The 20,190-nt window shown below is 34.6% G+C and overlaps 1 protein-coding gene across 2 annotated transcripts in view; it reads left to right on the top strand.

Moving 5' to 3' along the window:
• Positions 1-273: 273 nt before the first annotated feature.
• Positions 274-20,190, top strand: part of LOC111044585 — a 37,279-nt gene continuing 17,362 nt past the window's right edge. The window contains exons 1-3 of one of the 2 annotated variants that reach the window (XM_039430233.1): positions 274-366; positions 15,878-16,201; positions 17,685-17,939. In XM_039430233.1, the coding sequence (XP_039286167.1) occupies positions 15,896-16,201; positions 17,685-17,939 (561 nt within the window). In that variant the 5' untranslated portion in view covers positions 274-366; positions 15,878-15,895. Of the gene's footprint in view, positions 367-14,568; positions 14,592-15,877; positions 16,202-17,684; positions 17,940-20,190 lie in introns of those variants that run through there. The other variant, XM_039430234.1, reaches the window with a different exon arrangement.

The raw sequence follows: 20,190 nt of genomic DNA, 5'->3' as shown, positions 1-20,190 counted from the left end.
GTGACCTATATATTATAATAGAATGTAAACTGCAAACTTGAAAAAAAACTGTATGAAGCAACTACATTACTACCAACTATTTAGGTGTAGGTATGACAAATAAACAGTTTCAATCCCCACCAACAGAAAGCCATACGAATTTACTTTTTACTGTGTCAATGGTGCTCACTGAGCCCGTGAGAAGGGAGTGGGTTGTGGGACAAAAGTAGTGGGTTGAAGGAAGTGGGGATGGTCGTCAAGGAAATTGTAACTTTGTTGGAGTTGTTGGTGAGGCATCAGTGGCCCTCAGTGACGGTTGACGCTCACTCGCGGTGTCCTCCTCGTTTCTGCTGACTCGACTGCTTCGATCACGTGCTTCAAACACTGGTGAGTCATGCTTGGCGCTCGCCCTTTCAAAACCACTATCAGCGCACTTCACACCTGGTGCTGCTTGAAAAGCCGATAATCAATCGTTGCAGTTGACAGGGTTTGTCTTTGTTATTTAGATAGACATCTAGACCACTTCTCTGCAATATTTTCCGACAAACGAGAACCTACAGTGCTAGAAATATTAACATCAGAAGTCTTATATCTTGATAACTTTGTAGCTGATCTACTGATTGAGTAATTAAAATTTCTTGTCTTATCTTATGTGGATATAAAAATATTAATACTAAATATACTATATGGTAAATGAAAGTATTAATATTAGAAGTCTAATATCTTGATAACTTTGTAGCTGATCTACTGATTGAGTAATTGGAATTTTTCTGTCTTATTATCTTATCTAGACAAATTGTCTAGAATATTTTTCGACAAACGAGTACCATGGTACTAGAGTTAAGAGAGGTCTAATATCTTGATGACTCAATAACTGTTTCACTGATTGACGAGTGATAGGATGATTTTTGTCTTAACTTATAGTTATCTCACATTATTTTTGATATTTTTTAAATATTTTTAGTATTTTACCTGGCAGACCACTTAAAATGGCCATAGCTGAATCTATGTTACTTCATATAAGGTGGATGCACAATATAAACTTCACTTTTCAACCCACTTTTACTTATTTATTTTTCACATTTTAATATAAAATTTTACTTTTTAAAAGTAAATATAGTAAAGTAGGTAATGTATAGTGATAAGTCAGGCTATACTTTTACAGACTTTACTTTCAGGCTTTTATAGTTTTTTGAAAAAAACATTACCGCAATACTGTATTAAATTATACTCACGAACTCATCAAGGTACCTAGAATACAATGTATTTGTATTAAATTGACATTGTGTACTCGTATGATGTCATTCAGCAATCGAAACCCCTTAAAGGGGTTTACAAAAAATTGAAAAAATTGACATTGGTAGTTTTTGAACCAAGCCACAGCTATAATCTCATTTTAGTTTGTTGAATCACTTATGAACTTATGATATGTATGATATGACATTAAGCTATCGAGAACCCTCACCGGTATACTATAATCTCATTTTGGTTTGTTGAATCACTTATGAACCAGTAAAAATATTCAAAATAATTTTTGAAATGTTGATGAGAAACATTAGCATCTTGTTAAAGGCAAGGCATGTTGCCTTATTGAAGTGAAAATAATACAAAACAGTGAATAGGTAAAAACATTTGTATAAAATCTTTCGGGAAAGCAAATTTGTAAAAGCATTTTGGGAATGAAGTAGAAAGGGATGAACCTGTTTTTGATGATTCTATGATTGTGTTAATGTCATTGATGAGTGAATAAATAAATAAAATGTACATTATAAATGAACCACGGTTCATGTATCAATATTCTTCTCTCTCATATATAAATGTACTAAGGCAGCTGAACGATTAAATGTAAATGGAATAGAAACTTATAGATGGTGAAATTCCTGTAGAAATTTTCAAAAAAATGAATTACAACTCTCAAATTTGAACATTAAAAAAATTTTGTTTGTTTAATTGGATTATTTTAAACATTAACATTTTCTCTATTGCAAACTATTCATCCCAAGCGGCGAAGCCAAACACTCCAACGTAAAACTAAAATAATATTGTTAATAATGTGTTTAATTTTTCTATGATTTATTCTCATTATGAAACCATTATTCATAATGATAACTTTTGAATACCGTACTGAAATTCTAAAAAAGCATGATACATCTTGGAAATGAATCAGTTTTAATTCACGAAGCTTAGCATTTCATTCCTTGTATGATTTTGTACTGTTCAATCCTTATTTTAGCACTTAAAACATACCTATGCATTACCAGTTCCTTAACTAATCATGTTTTATAAGTAAAAGAATAAATAGTAATTATTCACATTATTATTGTTTTTAAAAAATACAAATTTACAGAAATTGTACAATTTTAGCAATTACAAGATTATTGGAATGTCTCTGGTAGGGAGTGTGGGTAATAAGGGATTGATAGTCAACATTCATTATTATGTTGTAAGCAAGAGAAACATCAGTTTCTGAAGAAAGAGACATCATAGATTGTAAACCACAATAATTTATATAATGATTCAATCAATATTCTGTGGTACTTTTCTGAAAGTTGTGTTAAATTATTGACTAAATAAACTAAGTGAACGCCATGTATCCATATCAGTAATGGATATACGGCCCAATAAAGATCCGATTATCTTTTACCACTCGCAACGATTTAAAAGAATAGTTTAGAAAATAATAATTGTAAGTACAATTATTACCGTATTGTAAATTGTGAACCATAATAAGTAAAACTCTAGCGAGAATTGGAAGTGAATTATTTGCCTAGGGAAAACCCCGGAGTATATAAATGTAAAGTACTGTAGGCCTACTATCAATAAAAACACATTTAGCTGCAGTAAAATTATCAGGGTAATAGCTGTAAAAAGTGCGTGCGATTGATATTGACTGCAGTCAACTTTTCATCCAACTACAAAAACCAGAGGTTTGCCACTAGTTTTATCCTCTTTCTACCAGTTTTTTCTTTCTCTTTCCACTTTTTCTCGTGTTCTTCCGTCCTCGCCAGCCGAGTTTTATTGAGTTTCCCGGATTCCGCAAGTCTGACTGACTGGCAAACTCTGACTTCTGACCTGGAAACAACAATATCATTCCATGTCATGGGCAATCGATAATAGCTTAAAGGCAAATACTGAAAAGGAGGATTGGCTGGTGCATGTACCTATATAATCGGTTCAACTATACACGTTCTACATTCTTTTTTCTTTACAATATTTCTCCTCTCTCTTTTTTACAGTGAACACAATCCTTCTTCCATTCTATTATTTTAATTTAATCACTTCCGTATTCCATTCTCCCCTCCTTATTCGAATCCTTCTATCCTATTTTCTTTCAATTTATTCTATTATCTCAATTTAATCATTTCCGTATTCCATTCTCCCCTCCTTATTCGAATCCTTGTATACTATTTTCTTCCAATTTATTTCAATAATGTGATTAATTTCCTCTTCTTTACACAGGGTGCAAACCTAGTGGAGCGGCATATGAAAGTACAACTTCAAGCTTGAAAGTGTTGAATTTAATTAATACCTTCCTTCTGTATACCTCCTAGATATAGGAGGTCCTGATGTAATCAGAACTTATTCCTGTATACCTATATAGTAAATAGGGAAAATATAGACTATATTATAGTAGATAGGATAGTATATGGGAGGTCATTGTGTCAAGGTCTATAAATACATTTATTTATCGACCTTGCATGGTGTAATTAAATGGTGGTGCACTCTTGCGTCGAAAAGTGGAGCTCTATCTAATAAGATACATTCGAATAATGCATGCATTACACTCTCAAGATGGAGCAATACAAACTGCACTATCTTTCCACTCTTCTAAAATTTCTTCTGTCATAAACAACTCTTGTTTCATCTAAATTATTACAATACAAAACATACTGATCTCCCCAGTCAATTTTTTGTCTATCCTACAAATTTTCTTTTCTTTTTTCTCACTTTCCGTCGACAACACTTCAAATAAAAGGATCTATCGATTGTTGTTATTTTACGTCACATTATTCTGCTTCATTATCTTCACTGTCCTCATTCTTATTTGCTGCTATCAAGATATGCTAACTTACTTATCAAGGATAGCAAACATTAATATCTCTTGATTCCATAAGAGCTCTCTTATGCATCTATATGAAAAACTAATATTTTTGAGAAGGATGAAGGCTTATTAAAAAATGAATGATACTAACTCAACTAAATGTGTAAATATCATCTTCGGATGAGAATCTCCCTTATGTGTGCACATGATAGTAAAAGAACAAATTTTTGGACTCAGGGACGTGGATTGATACACATAAAAATAGTGGAAGCAGGTAGACCCTGTAACTTAGAATGATATAAAATAAGGACCAAATTTAATATTCTGTTTAAATTACTATGTTATATCAACTCTTCTGGGTTACAAAAACTCAAACACTAGAGTCTAGTTCTATCTCCTACAACATGAAACCCGCCGTGAATTTTGTTTACCTTGAATTATTTTGTTGTCACATAGCTGTTGTGTGGTACTGGTACATTATTTACTCAAAATTGATATTCATTCTGATAAGGATTTGGATGAATGGGCTTTATTAGGGAAAAATAATTGCTTCAAAATTCCAGTGTCAATTCAAACTCTATTCCAAACTTAGTTTCATGTAATCGTCAATTATTATAATATTCAATAAGCTATATTTTGTTGTTGATTCTTTTTCAAGAATATTTTTCTCGCTGAATGGATAATTTATGTTTTTGTGTGGAGATTCCTGTACTTCTGGGCCCCAGGATCCCTTCTGGGTCACAGGGCTCTCGTAAAGTCCCTTGAAAAGCTGAAGACCCAACAGATGGTAGAATGTTTGTTGAATTTGACATTCATCTGCTAAAAGTCTTCCTGCCTGTTGTATTGATTTTGATTTCACTGTAGATGGTTGTGTGCTTATCGGGGCTTATCGTTTATACAGACCGGAACATCATAATATGCATTTGATTGTGGCATCATGTCTCCTCGGACTTGGCCTGCCGCAGGCAATTCCAACCTCAAATATTTTGTAGAAGAACCAGCAGGCTTATACTTTCAAATGGAAATATGTTGATATCAATAAAATGTTTTGATTCTTAGATAATAGACACAAATAACGAAAAGTTATTTGATCAGCTGTTCTAGCAGTTTTGAAATTGGGAAAATATCAATGTCATCAGACAACAATGCCTGTCGTCATCGACGTCGAAAGTTTACGCACAAACGAAAACCCACCTTCAACCACCACCTCCGTAAACAAAGCCGTAGTGCATTCGTGTGACGTAATCACAGGTAGGGCTCCTACACCAATCAAAACACTAGCTGATATAGATCAGCTGAAATCAACGAATTTTTATTGATGTAGCAGCCCTACGTGACGTCACACGAATGCACTACGGCTTTGTTTACGGAGGTAGTGCTTCAACCCGTACCTCAATCAATATCAGATTCATACTAATATTTGCATTTTTAGCCGAACGTAGCAGGATACTGAACAGGATAACACCAAAAAGTAATAGGAACCCCTTTATACTTTGTGATAAGACGACGACGGAATAGAATTATGGATACTTGAAGTGGATTCCTACATAAACAGGGAGCCTCAAAACGTTTATAGCAATGAAATTCAGGTACTTCTATATGTTTTGTGAATAATACTGGTAACCCATTCTGTCCTCAAACCACAGGTTTGCGGTACAGTTGAGTTTGGCGCCGGTAAACGGCACAACCGAAAAAATGAGATGGTTGGACCTCGACCACTCTCGTTGCTGAAGCGATTTAAGCAGCCGGGAAAGGAGGCTATGTTATGGTGAGGGGGAGGAGTAGAGCCATATCTATATCTACCTCTTAGAAGGAACGGGGAGGAGAGGTGGAAATAGACAAAAACTCAATGATCATGATATCTGTTTAACCGGCATAATCCACCAATTACTATGATAAAGGAGCAAGAAAAGTGAAAAATCGAAAATTCAAGTCAAGTAAAAAATGATTAGTTAGAAGTTACAATATTTAAAACAGTGAATTCCTATGATTTTCCATTTGGAACCCTCACAATAATCATACTTTTCTGAAGTTCCAGAAAGATTTATCAATTATTGTTCTTCTTCAAAAAAAATTATATAATAATTAAATATTTCATTGAATGCCAATGAATTGCATCAAGAGGAGTTCATTTACAAATACATTATACAATACATAATATATTACACATACAAAAGTTGTTTTTAATGAGCTTAGTCCTATGCTCCTCCACTATGATATTATGAGTTGAGTTGATCATAATAATAAGGTAAAAAATGTTTTTCTTTCATTCAACCGAATTGTTAATAAGACAAGTATTTCGTATTTTATGCTGAATTTTTACATGATTGTCGAAGTTATGGTTGGGGTCGGGACACGATACTCTTTCAAACTTGCTTCTCAATCCTCCATGCGGAACTCTAAATCGTTCTCCCGTTCACCCTCCATGCATCCCCGTCACTAGAGACAGAAAGCAATACAATAGCTTATAACGTGATCGACGCTTCAAACTATCCTATCAATCTCTAACCCCAACCTCCTCCCCCCCCCCACCATCCACCTTCCACTATCACTCCTGTTCGTTTTGCACAGCAATATTTCGTTTTAAAATAAACATCTGCTTCCACTCCCTGTTCCCGACCCCCACCTTCCTATTCGCTTCCCTTCAATATCTAATCGTCGTTTCCTCGTATCTTCTGTTCAATCGGTCTCTGAACCACCCCCCTCCCACCACTCCAGGTACCCCCCTCAGTTCTGATCGTTTCACATGGTAATAAAGTTCAACAAAACAAATAAAGCAAGGCGTGATTCTGATGTTATTATAGAGCTTAGCGCATAGCAATGTGCGCTACTTCGAAGAGGTATAAATGGGCTGCTAGTTTCAGCGAACAAGTGAGAGAGAAAGGAAGTAGAGAAGGTTTAATGGGGTTCAGTCTGAAAGGGTTTGGGTCTCAGCTTCAACCTCCACAATATTGTTAGAAGCCTGATATTGTGCTAGCTAGTGAAGATTTATTGCAGTAGCTGCACAGTATATTATTAAAGGAAATGATGTTAGAATTTCAGCAAATAGCATGTGGGTTCGTTGGAAACTGTATTGCAAACTGTATCGAACAATGTATCCGTGAATTTTAAAGATCATACGAGTTTATAGTAGTGAGTAGTATATGATAGTACGGTACCTATAGAGCCAATTTAAATTCAAATTCAATTTATTCACAGCCAACAATAAAAGTTGTAAAACAAGGCAGAGTCATAATGTATGATAATATAGTAATACAGATTGTACAATTAGTTATATGAATATGAATATCATGTTTCATAAGATTGAAATTGGACTTTTCATTAGACGGTGGCCGCTTCCAATCATTGATACTTGTTTGTAAAAATACATTGCCAGTAATGGTGGTTTGACTCTTTACAATTTATTGATATTCCAGTTATACTTGCACCTATACTTATTCATGCAGAACTTTCATTATTCATTATTTGAATAATGCCTTTAAAATTAGCACAGAAAAGTAACTTAGAATAATTTACATTATATATTTTTTTATTACAAAACAAGGAAGACTACAAGCTAACAAGAATCATAGGCTAACGAGCTATGACCATTAATTTTACATATGTAGTTTTCTACACAGTCAGTATGTACGTTACCGTCAATCTATCATGTTATACTTTAATTGACAATATTATTGTAATGTCTGGTATTCAAAAAATATTAAAATGAGATCAATAGCATTATTTAAAGTTCTGCATGAATAAGTAGGTACAAGTATAACTGGATTATGAATAAATTGTAGACACCATTACTGGCTATGTATTTTTATAAACTCGTATTAATCATTAGAAGCGGTCACCGTCTCATGAAAAATTCAATTTCTATCTATACTGTTCTTATGCATGTGAGCATAAATTAATAACTATTATTTATAATATCATGAATAAGGATATCATTTTGTTTTATTATTCCTAATTAAATGAATTAACATTTCCTTAATTTTATGTATGTATCTTAGTTTAAGTGCAGTAGCATATACTTTTTTTGTATTTTGTTTTTGGAAAATAAATTTATTCATTTTGAATGAAAAAGACTAAGAAATTGTCAAAAAAACACTGATTTATTGATAATTAGAAAGACCGGTTTCGGTTATTACACCATTATCAATCTCTGATAAACAGTTTATTTTTTCATTCAATATGAATAATTACCACAATATCAACTTCTCAACTACACAGAAAGTGAAAATTCATTCATTCATTAAAAAAATCTTATTAAACAAGTGCTACCTTCTTCCTTTCGCCTGGTGATCGACTACCTCTAGCTGAATTAATATGTCCTTTTAAATTCACTTTCTTGTGGTTTTTCATTTATGGGCAATTAACTTTCATCATCAAAACTCCCATACGTGGTACGTGGAACTCACGCAAGAGTCCAGGAGTCGGGATATTTCTATCTGTTAATGTATTTAGCCTAATATCAAGGAAACAACTAATTTTTCAGAGTATCATACATAAAAGCTCTGAAAATGAGTGCGTACTGTATCAGAATTCTCAAGTCATAAAACCGTGCCACAGAATTTGTATCATATTTTTAACACAATTTGTCAAAGCTTTCTCACATTTTTCTCTCTACTCAGCATTAGCCTACTGGACCAAGTATTTTATGATAATAGAAATAGGATATGATAATGAATAATATTTTGCAGGCAGGACTTTACCTGTCTCCGTGGATGTTATTATAAACCAAATTACACACGGTTTCCAAAAAAAACATAGTTCGAAAACCTATACAATATACAGTTTTCATTTGTAATTTAAGAAGAGTTTATTGGATGATGGAAATGAAACATTTAATTTGAATAGTGCTGAAAGATCTAGCGGGTTTTTTTCAGTTTGAACAAGCTACGATAGGTTTGTCAGGTAGCGCAGTTTTCAATCAAGACAACTGAAAGGAAGCGGTGGTTTGTGTTGACCTCGTAAAATTGAAATCCTATGTACGGTTATGATAAAGTAACCCCTAAAGTATGAATCCTAAGATAGTGAATATTTTCCATTAATTTTCCAAAGACTATAGGCTAATATATGCATGTCTACCTTCAATAATTTATTCTTAACCATTTTATCTCATGAAAGAATACAATAACTTTTGTTTTCTCAAAAAATGCAAGTAAAAGAACTTGCATTTCACATGACACTGTCCTATAACAAGCACACACACAGCATTGCATGGAAATGGTAGAAAAAAAGTAGCTGAATAAATTTTATTCCACTATTCACTTTATATTTCAAGTTGCATGAAATGTGAATTTATATAAAAATTGAAAAAATAATAAGCATTGCACAATGCAAGGATTGTGAGGATGTCATGGAGAGGGAAAAGAAACATGATAACAAATTGGAATAGAAAGGGAAGGAAATGTAGTGGTTTGTTGAGGGAGCAAAAACAAAAAGGGAATTATTTTTTAGGTAAGGTCAGGTTGTCATTCTGAGCTGATGTTTTCCAGGTGATATTTTGTAGGCAGTAGGTTATGTAGTGGGAATGCGAGAGGGAAGGGAAAAGGTGTTCCCTGATCGCTGTTTGTCAAGGAACAAACTGGAGGGAAGAAAAAAGGATAAAAAAGAGGAAAAATTGGAAATAGCTATTGCCCTAGTTCATGACAAGCGGCAATGCACATTGTCTGTATTTCCTGACGTAACCCCGATAAACAAATCAACTTTCTCATCGTTCACATAAATTTATTCGATTCCCTTTATCTTACTAGCCTAATATTCTATTTCATCAGCTTAGACAAATTATTTATTATTTTTGACACTCACAGTTGAGTCAGACAATATATTTAGATTTTCGAGGTAGAATATTGATTGGAGATGTGCTCCAATAAATTGATAGTCACTGTACCAATTACTGTAGTTTCTTCAAAAAATTTCAATTTGATGAACATTCTGGTGGTTCATTTATTCGTAGATATGATAATGAAATAGAGGTGATCAAAAATAATCATTGAGACAATTGTTTTGAAAATGCAAATCTGCTTCACAATGCATTTTTATATTCAAATTCATTCTCTTGCCATTAATATTATTATCATTATTGACATTATACCGTATACAAATACATTTAATAGAACGAATACTGTTCACTTTGCTTCAAGATCATAGAAATAAAAGCTCAGAAAATTATTTCAAATTTGGAGTAGTCTACTTATTATTTACAATATGAAACTTCCGAAAAAGAGCTTGTGTGAAGTTTGGTTGGCTTTTTTTGTGTTTAAATTATCCATCTAAAAAACTTATGAATTACTTGTTAATTCATTGAATTTCATTATTTTGGCTTGTTTTGGTTCGGTGAGTCTGAGAGTTTCATGATCATAGCATGTTAAATGGTTCAAGAACACAGTAAGATGGCAAGGTTTCAACGGAAATGTTTCAAGGTTTCAACATCAAACCGGATTCATCCCCTAGTGTTAATACGTGATAATGAGATAGTTGGAGAATTTTAAAAGAGACAGAGTTGGGGAGAATGGAATCGCCGAACTTTCTTGAGAAGTTCCATAATAAATAAAACAATAATGATCCATTACAGTAACAAGAACTGCTTCCACGACTATATCATGATTATGCTTGGTTTATATTATGTGGGTTAGAGGTACGCAACGATTCCTGTAGAATTCAGTGAGCGAAGAAGGATTGAAGACTCTCCCACCCCAAGGGGGTAAAAAATATTGGTTGGTACTAGGCGCCAACCCCTCTTTCTCCCTAGACGGAGGAAACCCTCTCCACCGATTTCCGTTTTGATTCCACCCCAACCCACTAGACCCTAGAATCCCCCTAGGATTCTATGCCCAAACACCAACAGAGTAGGGTCTTTTCGCGTTGAGGGCAAAGTCTAGGCTGGCATGGCAATGTTTTCCTCAGACTCAACTCTTCTTCATAGTTACATTGGCTTTGTAAAGAGGAATGCCACGTGCTTTGCGCCCTACCACAATGTGAATTGGAGAGAGGATGCTCTTCGAATACCTAGTATGTTGTCATGCTTATCTCATGAGAACTGTGGAAAATAAAATAAATTAACAAATGGGAAATAATTTTCTTACAAAACAGAACAATCCTATTGAAGAACAAAAACAAACACTCCCAATGTAATAATGCGATCTCGTAATCTTCTTCATCTACCTTCCAAAGAACAAGAAACAAACACTTCAAATGTCACTTGCAATGCAAGCTCGTAATGAAAAATAAATTATTTTAATAATGGAGTAATGCGATCATGAACTCAGAATGGATAAATAATATCATAAAGCTACAAGAGAGGGAGAGACTTTCTTCTCTTACTGTAGGTTCCCCTTCTGTGATATGGACTTAATAAAAAAACCTGAAATAAGAATGCTACTTGATAATTTATTCTATTTAATTATAGTAAAGGATTATGGTCACAATTGTTATTTCCAAATAGCAGTGTGATGTCGACAAAGAATAATAGCTGTTAATAATATTTTTTTGCAAGCAACAATATAAGTTACCAGCAGCTTGCTAGATACTATTAGTCTAGTGTTAGCAGAGTTTCTTGAGTAAATTCTCAAATCTCTCATATATTCTCTCTTTATTTCAAAATTCTCAATCTTTGTCAAGAACAGCTACTGGATTGTCCCAGTCGGTACCCATTTTGGATCCCATTCTTTTTTTGGTGATGACAGCTAACAGCCCCCGAATTTTAGTTGACAAAGGAAACGAAGCTAAGTAATCTTGAGTTTGGCTTCTGATATTCACCAGAATTCCTAAGCTTCGACAATCAATTCAAATAATTCAACACTTTCAATAATGGCCAAACTAACATTTGCTCTTTCTATGGTCCTGGTAGTGTGTATTTGATTTTCCAGGTTATAAGTTACTGACAATAAAATTTAAATTGTTGTATTCTTGTGCGAAATGTTGTGTATGATTACGATATTACATTATAATTTCGTTATTTGTGTAATCTGTAATTAGAGCAACACTACTGTTGTCTAGTATCACTGGGCTACTAAATTCTCAGTGTATATTTCCCGTGTCCTTTTGAGCTTCCTCTCTGTAATGTTGTTGGTGTAATGCTTGTTGCCTATCTAGCTCCTTCCAACTTTGAACCTGCACATGAAACCCCTAACTTAGCCCAAACTAACCCCAACCCTGTCACCAGAAACCCCGTTTGACAAAATTGCTGTCTTTCAGACTTGCCGAAAAATGATAGAACTGGGTCTGCAGGCCACCGATTTGTTGCCTTTTTCTTCCTTTCTATTCATGTTTATTGCCGAATTTCCTCTCCTCCCCCTCGTTATCCGTTGTTAGCGGTGCCTTTGTCATGCGATTCTCTACTACGCACTTTCGTATATTGGCCGGAATTCCATATCAGAGTTATAAAGCCGGCTATCACGCTAATGTAACTCGAACGCTAACTTCTGCGTGTCCCATTAATGAAATACAGTCGTTTTTCCAAATTCGCGTTTATCATCTTCGATAAAAACACAAAACTGAACATTATACGTTCCTTGTCAAAGAACGTAATTAGTGAATTCTTATACATCGAATTAATATAGTATTTATTCACATAACATAATACACAATTTAAATGTATGATAAAAAAGGACCAACAGGCCTAGCCCAGAACTGTTCCCTTTCAGAATTTTGATAGAAGTATATATGTCTAAAACGTAGGTTATGTTGTTCCACTTTGAATCAAATTTTGCTTGGAAATGTCATTTGAAGGAAGAATACTAATTGCTACTGTACTTGCCATTGAGTTGTGTAATGAAAATTCGGGAAAACTTGGTTTATCAAACATAAATAAGCTAAAATCAATTCACTTATGGGCTACTTGATTCAAATAAAAACAATATAAAAACTTTTAGTACCCTTTTATTTTAACATTGAAATATTTTAACATTAAAATATTTAAGCTTTTAATAGAAGGGTACCAAAAGTTTGTATATTGTTTTTTTTTATAAATAAGCTATCTCATTGTTTGAACTCAGAAGACTTTCAATGAATATTGGATTAATTGTATTAAATATCATTGAAAATTACTTCAGTAATAAAGTATTACTAAAATTTGTTCAGCCAATGAATTATTCAAGTTGATATATTTTCGTTGTAAATGAAATTTATTGTATGGGAATTAATAAAGTCTCAATGATTGGAGTTAATTGAGCTGTGTCAATGGTATTGGAAACAATACCGTATTCAGTGTGCAATACACTATACTCGTTCTTTATACACGTATTCTAGTTATCACGATTGAGTCGAATTGAGTCGAATTGCCCGTAATATTACTTGCTATTGTAAATGGCGAAGAGGTTTGACAAAAATATGCATTATTTATGTGCAGAAGAGAGCATGGATTTTTGTGAGTTGGCAATGATAGTGAATCTCTGTTCCGAGCTGCAGTCAATAGAATCCAGATTGCATTGACGATCGCCAATCTCCGTGGCGGAGCCGGCATATAGAAGAAGAATAATAATAGGGAACCATTCCACCGACATGCAGACGTAGAAGGAAAGCAGAGATTCCACAAAACCAGCGTGCCAAGGCGTCAGTAACCTATTTATAGATTCTTCATGCTGCTAGCTGCATAATTCCAACTGACGCGGATTCTCACTTATGTTTCTTCTTTGTCTAGTAATAAAGCACAAACGTCTTCCATGAAGGGTGCATAGGCATATATATTGTGTTGTGTATATTTGAATACTTCACACGATTCGAAATAGGCGTTGATTTAACGGGATTGCTCTAAAAGTATAAACGTATATATTTCGTCAACAAAGGATTCAACTAGTTTTCCTCAATTCGTATTGAATTCATTTAGCATAGCATGATATACGTAGCTTCGTTCTTCAACATTCCTCATTCTTCAACTACGGATCATTATTGTCATCGAATTATCAAAACTAACTACTGTGTTATAATAATTGTGAGGATGCGAACAGAATGAAACCTTGCAGTAGCCTACATTTTTCATGAATATTTTTTTCAAGTAATAAAATTAATTTTCTATAAATTAATGCCAGCTAATTTCATGGCAAAGACGCAATACACTAAACGTTTTAGAATTAGCAGTTGATTCAAAGCAGAGTCTTTCTTGCAGTTAATTAAATGGCAGAGACACAAAGATGCATCAACTTTCTAGCAGTTTACCAACCAGTTGAATTTGATTTTAAAACAGTTTCGTTGATGATTTTAGTTGATATAAACGTCGCATCACTACACAATATCTATATGCTATAATATAGAAATATTATAGACGTAGAGAAGTCTACTTTGGAAGTAGACTTCACCTGTCATCCTGTTTTCAGCTTTTCACGTCGAGGCTGTCGGGAGAAAACTTGTGGAAACTCGTGGAAAACCCGGAAGTTCAGGCGCAACGGTCAGGTTCTTCATCCTGTTTTTAGGTTAGGTTGGATTTGCGCGGTCTCACGCATCCCTTCCCCTCCCCCCACCTGCGTGTGACGAGACAGTCATGCCAACCCAATTTTTTGTTTTGTACTTTTTTGCATTGCCCGCTGCAGGTACAATGAACTCTAGACCATCAGTCCATCAGTGTGAAAAGTGTTAGCTGGAAGTAAGTCAGCAAGTGAAGACTCTGTTTGTTAGTTAATTTAATTTTTTCTCGTGTGGTGAGAAATAATGGGGTTTCAATGCACAATTTGCTGTGGAGAATAATCTTTGATGTTTTAAAAGTGCGCTTCAAGCAAGAAATCATCTCCCCAACTTAAAATTGACGTTAATTAGTTTTAATAGTCCTCCTCTCAATTTAATTTCTTTTAAAAATCATGATTTTTTCAAATTCTTGATAATATTACCTTGTTCCTCTTCTCTTATAATACATTTTTGTGGATTGCTAATGACAATGAATCAGTTTGGTTGAATTTGAAATTGAAACGTTTTTCCTGGACAAAGGGTCAAAACATTACTCTTTCAGTTTTATCGTCTTAGGTTTAAAATAAAATGGAGCGGTGAAGGTAGAGTCTAACAGAGAAGAAGGTAGCTAAGAATGTTGAGATAATGCATGTATATGAATGTGCTCCTTCTATTCTACCTTCACCGCTCTACTATTCATGACACATTCAAATACATGAATTATTCTCAACACTCTAAGCTTTTTGGGTTGAGTGGGAGAGGGGGCTCTTATTGCCTCAACTTCGTCCACAACACTTATTTTGAAGTGTTATAAATAAAGACAATTATCCATCTATCTACCTTCTCTGTTACACTCTACCTTAGTCGCTCTACTATATTGAACCTGAGAAGACAAGACTGCACAAGTAATTTGCAATGATTCAGGCACCATAATATTTTTCAAAGCCACTGAGAGGCCTTGAACTCACCGATCCTATTGAATTCGTCGGAAAGCCTGTGTAATATGGATAGAATAGACAGAATGCTTCCATTGTCAAATGATAGTCATGTACTTCAAAAAGATTATCTCTGGAACCGAACTTGGCCATTGTTAACTTCCTTGCTGACCGTCCCGAAATTCTATGGCTTTCATAGAAAGTTAAGCTATTATAAGCTGTGATAGGGTTTCTCCTATTAATTGTCAACTTGTACTTAGAGAATAGATCCATATACCTGTATCCAGTTTGGCGTAGTGTACACTAGAAACACACCGCTCAGCAAGATGAAAATGATAATAAAATAATAAAATATGAAACCAAAAAAACAGAAACTCAATCTAATCACAGACAACAGATACAATACATTAGGCTATCTTTACTCTATGCTTTAATTTAAAGTGGAGTTTACTATATAGAAAGCCTGCAATAATTTAACATTATTTATGTTTATAATGTTCAACAAAATTAAACATCATTAACAAGAAAGGTTTGTTGTATTGGTGTTGAGCAGGTGGTGCCTGGTGACATCATGTCAGGAGTGAAGCGCCGACCATGCGGCCCAGTTCGTCAGCTCTCGCTGCAGACGAACTCCCCGTCGACGAACACCTTCCTGTCGGGAGGGGCCTCCCTGGCCGCTCGTCGCTGTCAGCTGCGGAAGCAGAGCTCGGAGGACATCTGGCATAGTGGCGTCACCCCACCTCCCTTTCAGGCTCGCTTGGACCGTCCAGGGCCCCCCCGCGGGAGGCCGCCCCCCGTTCGGATTGCCTGGACCGAACAGCGAAGGAAAACCGAGACCACAGAGCCCAGCACCTCTATACATGCTCCCAAAGTTGAGGTGAGTAATTGCACTAAACTATTCTTATTCAATTGAGTTTATTACTCCTTGCACTATTACATAATGAACAATTCTTATTAAATAAATGAGTATATTCGATAAGGTTGAGTAGTAAATAAATAGAATCAATCATACATATTTATAATATTAATAAATAGAATAGTCTAATTGAAGTATGATTAGAAGAATGGATTATTTGTTGAACCTTTTGAAGCTGTATAGTTAATTGAAACCTTACCGTACGTACTGAAAATATAACAGATAGACTCACAAAACTGGAGTTCAATTATTTATATATAAGCACAATTCAGGTATAAACAACAGGCATCCGTCCAAAACTGCTGTAAACCTCAAGTTATTATAAACAGTTTAGAGGTTATGTTGAAATAATAAATCAATAATTCACATACAATTTTGAGACCGAATAGCTTCAGTCTTAACTCCGCCTAATAAAAGGTATTCTCATTGCTTCATCCCATACCGTATTACCGTACTCCTTGAAAACTGAAAAATTCACTCAAAAGACAATTTAACACTGCATATCTTAAACATCGATGACACTCAGTCAGGCCCGGACACGTATTAAATCTAATTGACTAGCAAACTTATAGATTTAATTTAATAAAATAAATGCTCTAGAAACCTGGCCTTACAGTATATAGTTCATCTTTCATAGTTCATATAAGAGTTCCAACTTCAGTATGAAAACTATAATTTGGAGGAACAGAACACAATTTTCAGGTGGAGTAATAGCCCTTTATTGAGGTCACCTAACATATATTTTTGTACCACAGCATAAAAAGTATCATTTCAAAACTGTAACAGTAGTTTATACAACAGTTTTATAATAAGTGTCTTTAACGCACGAGTTAGATGAAGAGTTAAGACACAAGTGAGCAAGCGTAGCAAGAGAACTCATGAATTAAACATCATACGAGTGATTTAAAGACCACATAAAACATACTCTTGTATACACTATTTTATTTACGACAATTCAAGCAAAGTATTGCATTGCTGATCTGTTGTGAGGTTGGAAATCAATCAATCAACTACCCTCTATGGTTTGATATAACATTGTTATATATATATATATATATTATATATATATATATATATATATATATTATATATATATATATATATGAATATTGCTATAACAATAGACGAAAGCTATAGAGAGAGTGAACATTTAACTTGAAATGGGAACTTGACGAATTGTAAACTTGACATACTGTATACGTATTTGACGTACCGTAGGCCTACTGGAAACTTGATAAACTGAGACCTGCCACCATTACAGACCGTGTTCTAATGTTGATGCCACGAGCAACGAAAACCGTGTTATAATGTTGAAGTCGTTGCATAATGTTCACATTATAATAAAGTTTTGAAAATGCATTGCGAAAAGACCCCTGTTATGGAATTGATTGTGATGCTGTAATGTTCCCATTATAAAATGGTTATAGATAAAAACAATTTGCAGGTGGAAGTGGTAGCTCGCAAATGCGCCCTGCCGCAAGCCCGCACCCGGCCTCCGCCAAAGACGGCCTCCCAGCAGCAGCAGCTGGACAGCAGTCGGCTGCGATTGGCCGAGCGGCTGCGTCTCGCCTGGCAGCAGAGCACCACCAACACCAACGCGCACACCACCAATGCGGACACCACTAACGCACGCGCACGCACCAACCTCGACATATTCCTCGCTCACAACAATCCCGGCTCTCCACCTCAAGTCAACCAGGTGATCGTTCACTAATTCTACATTGTTGAAAAACGATCTGGCAAAGTTGCAGAGGAAGCAAAAGATCACTAAGGCTAGGCGCACACCAGTTAGTCAAGACCAGACAAGTTTAGTCACAATACTTCACTTTGTTGCTTATGACGCAACTCACACTGATTAGTCATCGCAATTTGACATGTCTTCATAAGCATCTATGTGAAGTATTGTGACTTAACGTGACTAGTCTTGTCTTGACTAACCGGTGCACGCCCAGATTTAACCTTTTTCGAGCTATGTGTAACCATAGAGAAACGAATACTTTATTTATGTATTTTATATTTATTTCGTTCATCTCTGGTGTAACCTTATCTAATTTGGGAGAGGAATAGCACAAGGTTACCTCATTTTTCCTCTCACTATCAATTTTATGATGTATTTATTGTAAGAATTAATTCACTACGACAGTAGATTACTATTATAGATTGGAGTTTATTCTCATTGATTCATAGTGAGATCCATGATATAATGGCATTATTTGATTAGCATTGGTATTGCTATCCTTGTCTGTCATTCGAAAAAGGAAATAGCGGTATCCTTTGCTACCTCTGCAACATTGCCAGATCGTTTTTCAACAATCTAAATAATAATTAACAAAATAACTAATCTCAATATTATGAAAAACTATTATTAAAACATTAAAAAATATATTCCGGTTTCATTGACAAATTAAAAAAAATCCTTTTCATTGTGTTCTACTTTGTACCTTTTTTAAACTTGTGACTAAGATGACTTCATTGTTGACATGTGTGACTTGTGTTAGATAACTAAAAAATGTCTGTCGTAGCGTCATACGCTTAATACTAATAAAAAGAATGAGCAGTTAATATTTCATCAGATATACCGGTATCAGCTATCTTCTGTAGAAGGCAGTGGCAAGTGAGAGAATCGGCAACGCTGTTCTATCTTTCTCCATTGCCATTATAACGTAGACCTCACTATAGCATGCATCACCTCTAGGTCCAGAATTGGAACTACATAAAAATTACACCAAAACTCAATCCCAACCCTGACCTGAGGTGCTGACAATTATTGAATACTCTATCTGTCTAAGTCTAAACCATAATCTGTCTAAACCACTAAAGTTTGTAAGAGGACAATATAGATAGATAGGCTAATCTCTTGACAAATTCAATCAACTCAAGTGCAATTATTGATCGAGTTTGAAAAATTTATCATGTATATTAATATAGATTTCATTGTGAATCTTTCTGTGTAATCCATATATAATAAAGAAAATAATTGGCTTATACACATATATATTGTGATAGGAAATTCACGAATGACGCATCATCACGTCTGAACTACTGGGCTGATTAACTTGAAATTTTGCACATAGATTCTTAATTTATTGTAGATGGTTTTAGGCCTGTTCTAGATTCTTCAAGATTTCAGTAGGTCAAGTTTTCAGTTTGTCAAGCTTCTAATTAGACCCTTGAGGCGCACGGGTTACCTGATAGTGATAAATATAGGGATAATCTATTTTGTCGGATGTTTCATTCTTGAATTGAGCTGCGTTCACGCTGAATGAGTTTACGAACGACATTCTTTCAAATACGCAAGACTGGATGTGGAGTGCTTGCACTGCAGGTTCCGACATTTAAGATAGATATCCCATCGTCTTGGGATTTGTCGGATCTTGTCCTACGACAGAATGTCGTATCTAGGTACAGTGAGTGTAGCCTAAGAAAAGTGTAGGCTACGGTACGTTGATTCCAGCTCAGATCTTATAGAGACAAAAAAAGTCTGGTTTATGCTGAAAATTGAAGAACATCACTAAGTCTTATTAAACACAAAATGTTGAACGATACATTCATTTCATAAATATATAGAAACTTGTAGTACCCTTTATTATTAAAAACTTTAAAATATTTTAACGACTAGTTTCGATCATAGGTCATTTTCAAATAAAATATTTATTTTCTACATTTGAACTCGAAAATGACCCAAGTTAGGGTCGAAACTAGTCGTTAGAATATTTTAAAGTTTTTAATAATAAAGGGTACTACAAGTTTCTATATTGTTTTCATTAATTTGTACAAAAGTAGCCCATATAGGTGAAATGTTTTAATTTATTTTCATAGTTGAATACTGTATTTCAAATTTATCGAAGAAAAATTAATCACTATTTGGTGCACTTCAAGAGATAAAAATAAGGCTTAGGTCGCAGAAACTGGAAAACCCCCTTTCAAATCCGGATTATATAGGAAAGGAC

This window comes from Nilaparvata lugens, chromosome 6 (genome assembly GCF_014356525.2).
Source record: "Nilaparvata lugens isolate BPH chromosome 6, ASM1435652v1, whole genome shotgun sequence".
In the NCBI taxonomy this organism is placed as follows: domain Eukaryota; kingdom Metazoa; phylum Arthropoda; class Insecta; order Hemiptera; family Delphacidae; genus Nilaparvata; species Nilaparvata lugens.
This window is presented reverse-complemented; position numbering and strand designations above follow the sequence as displayed.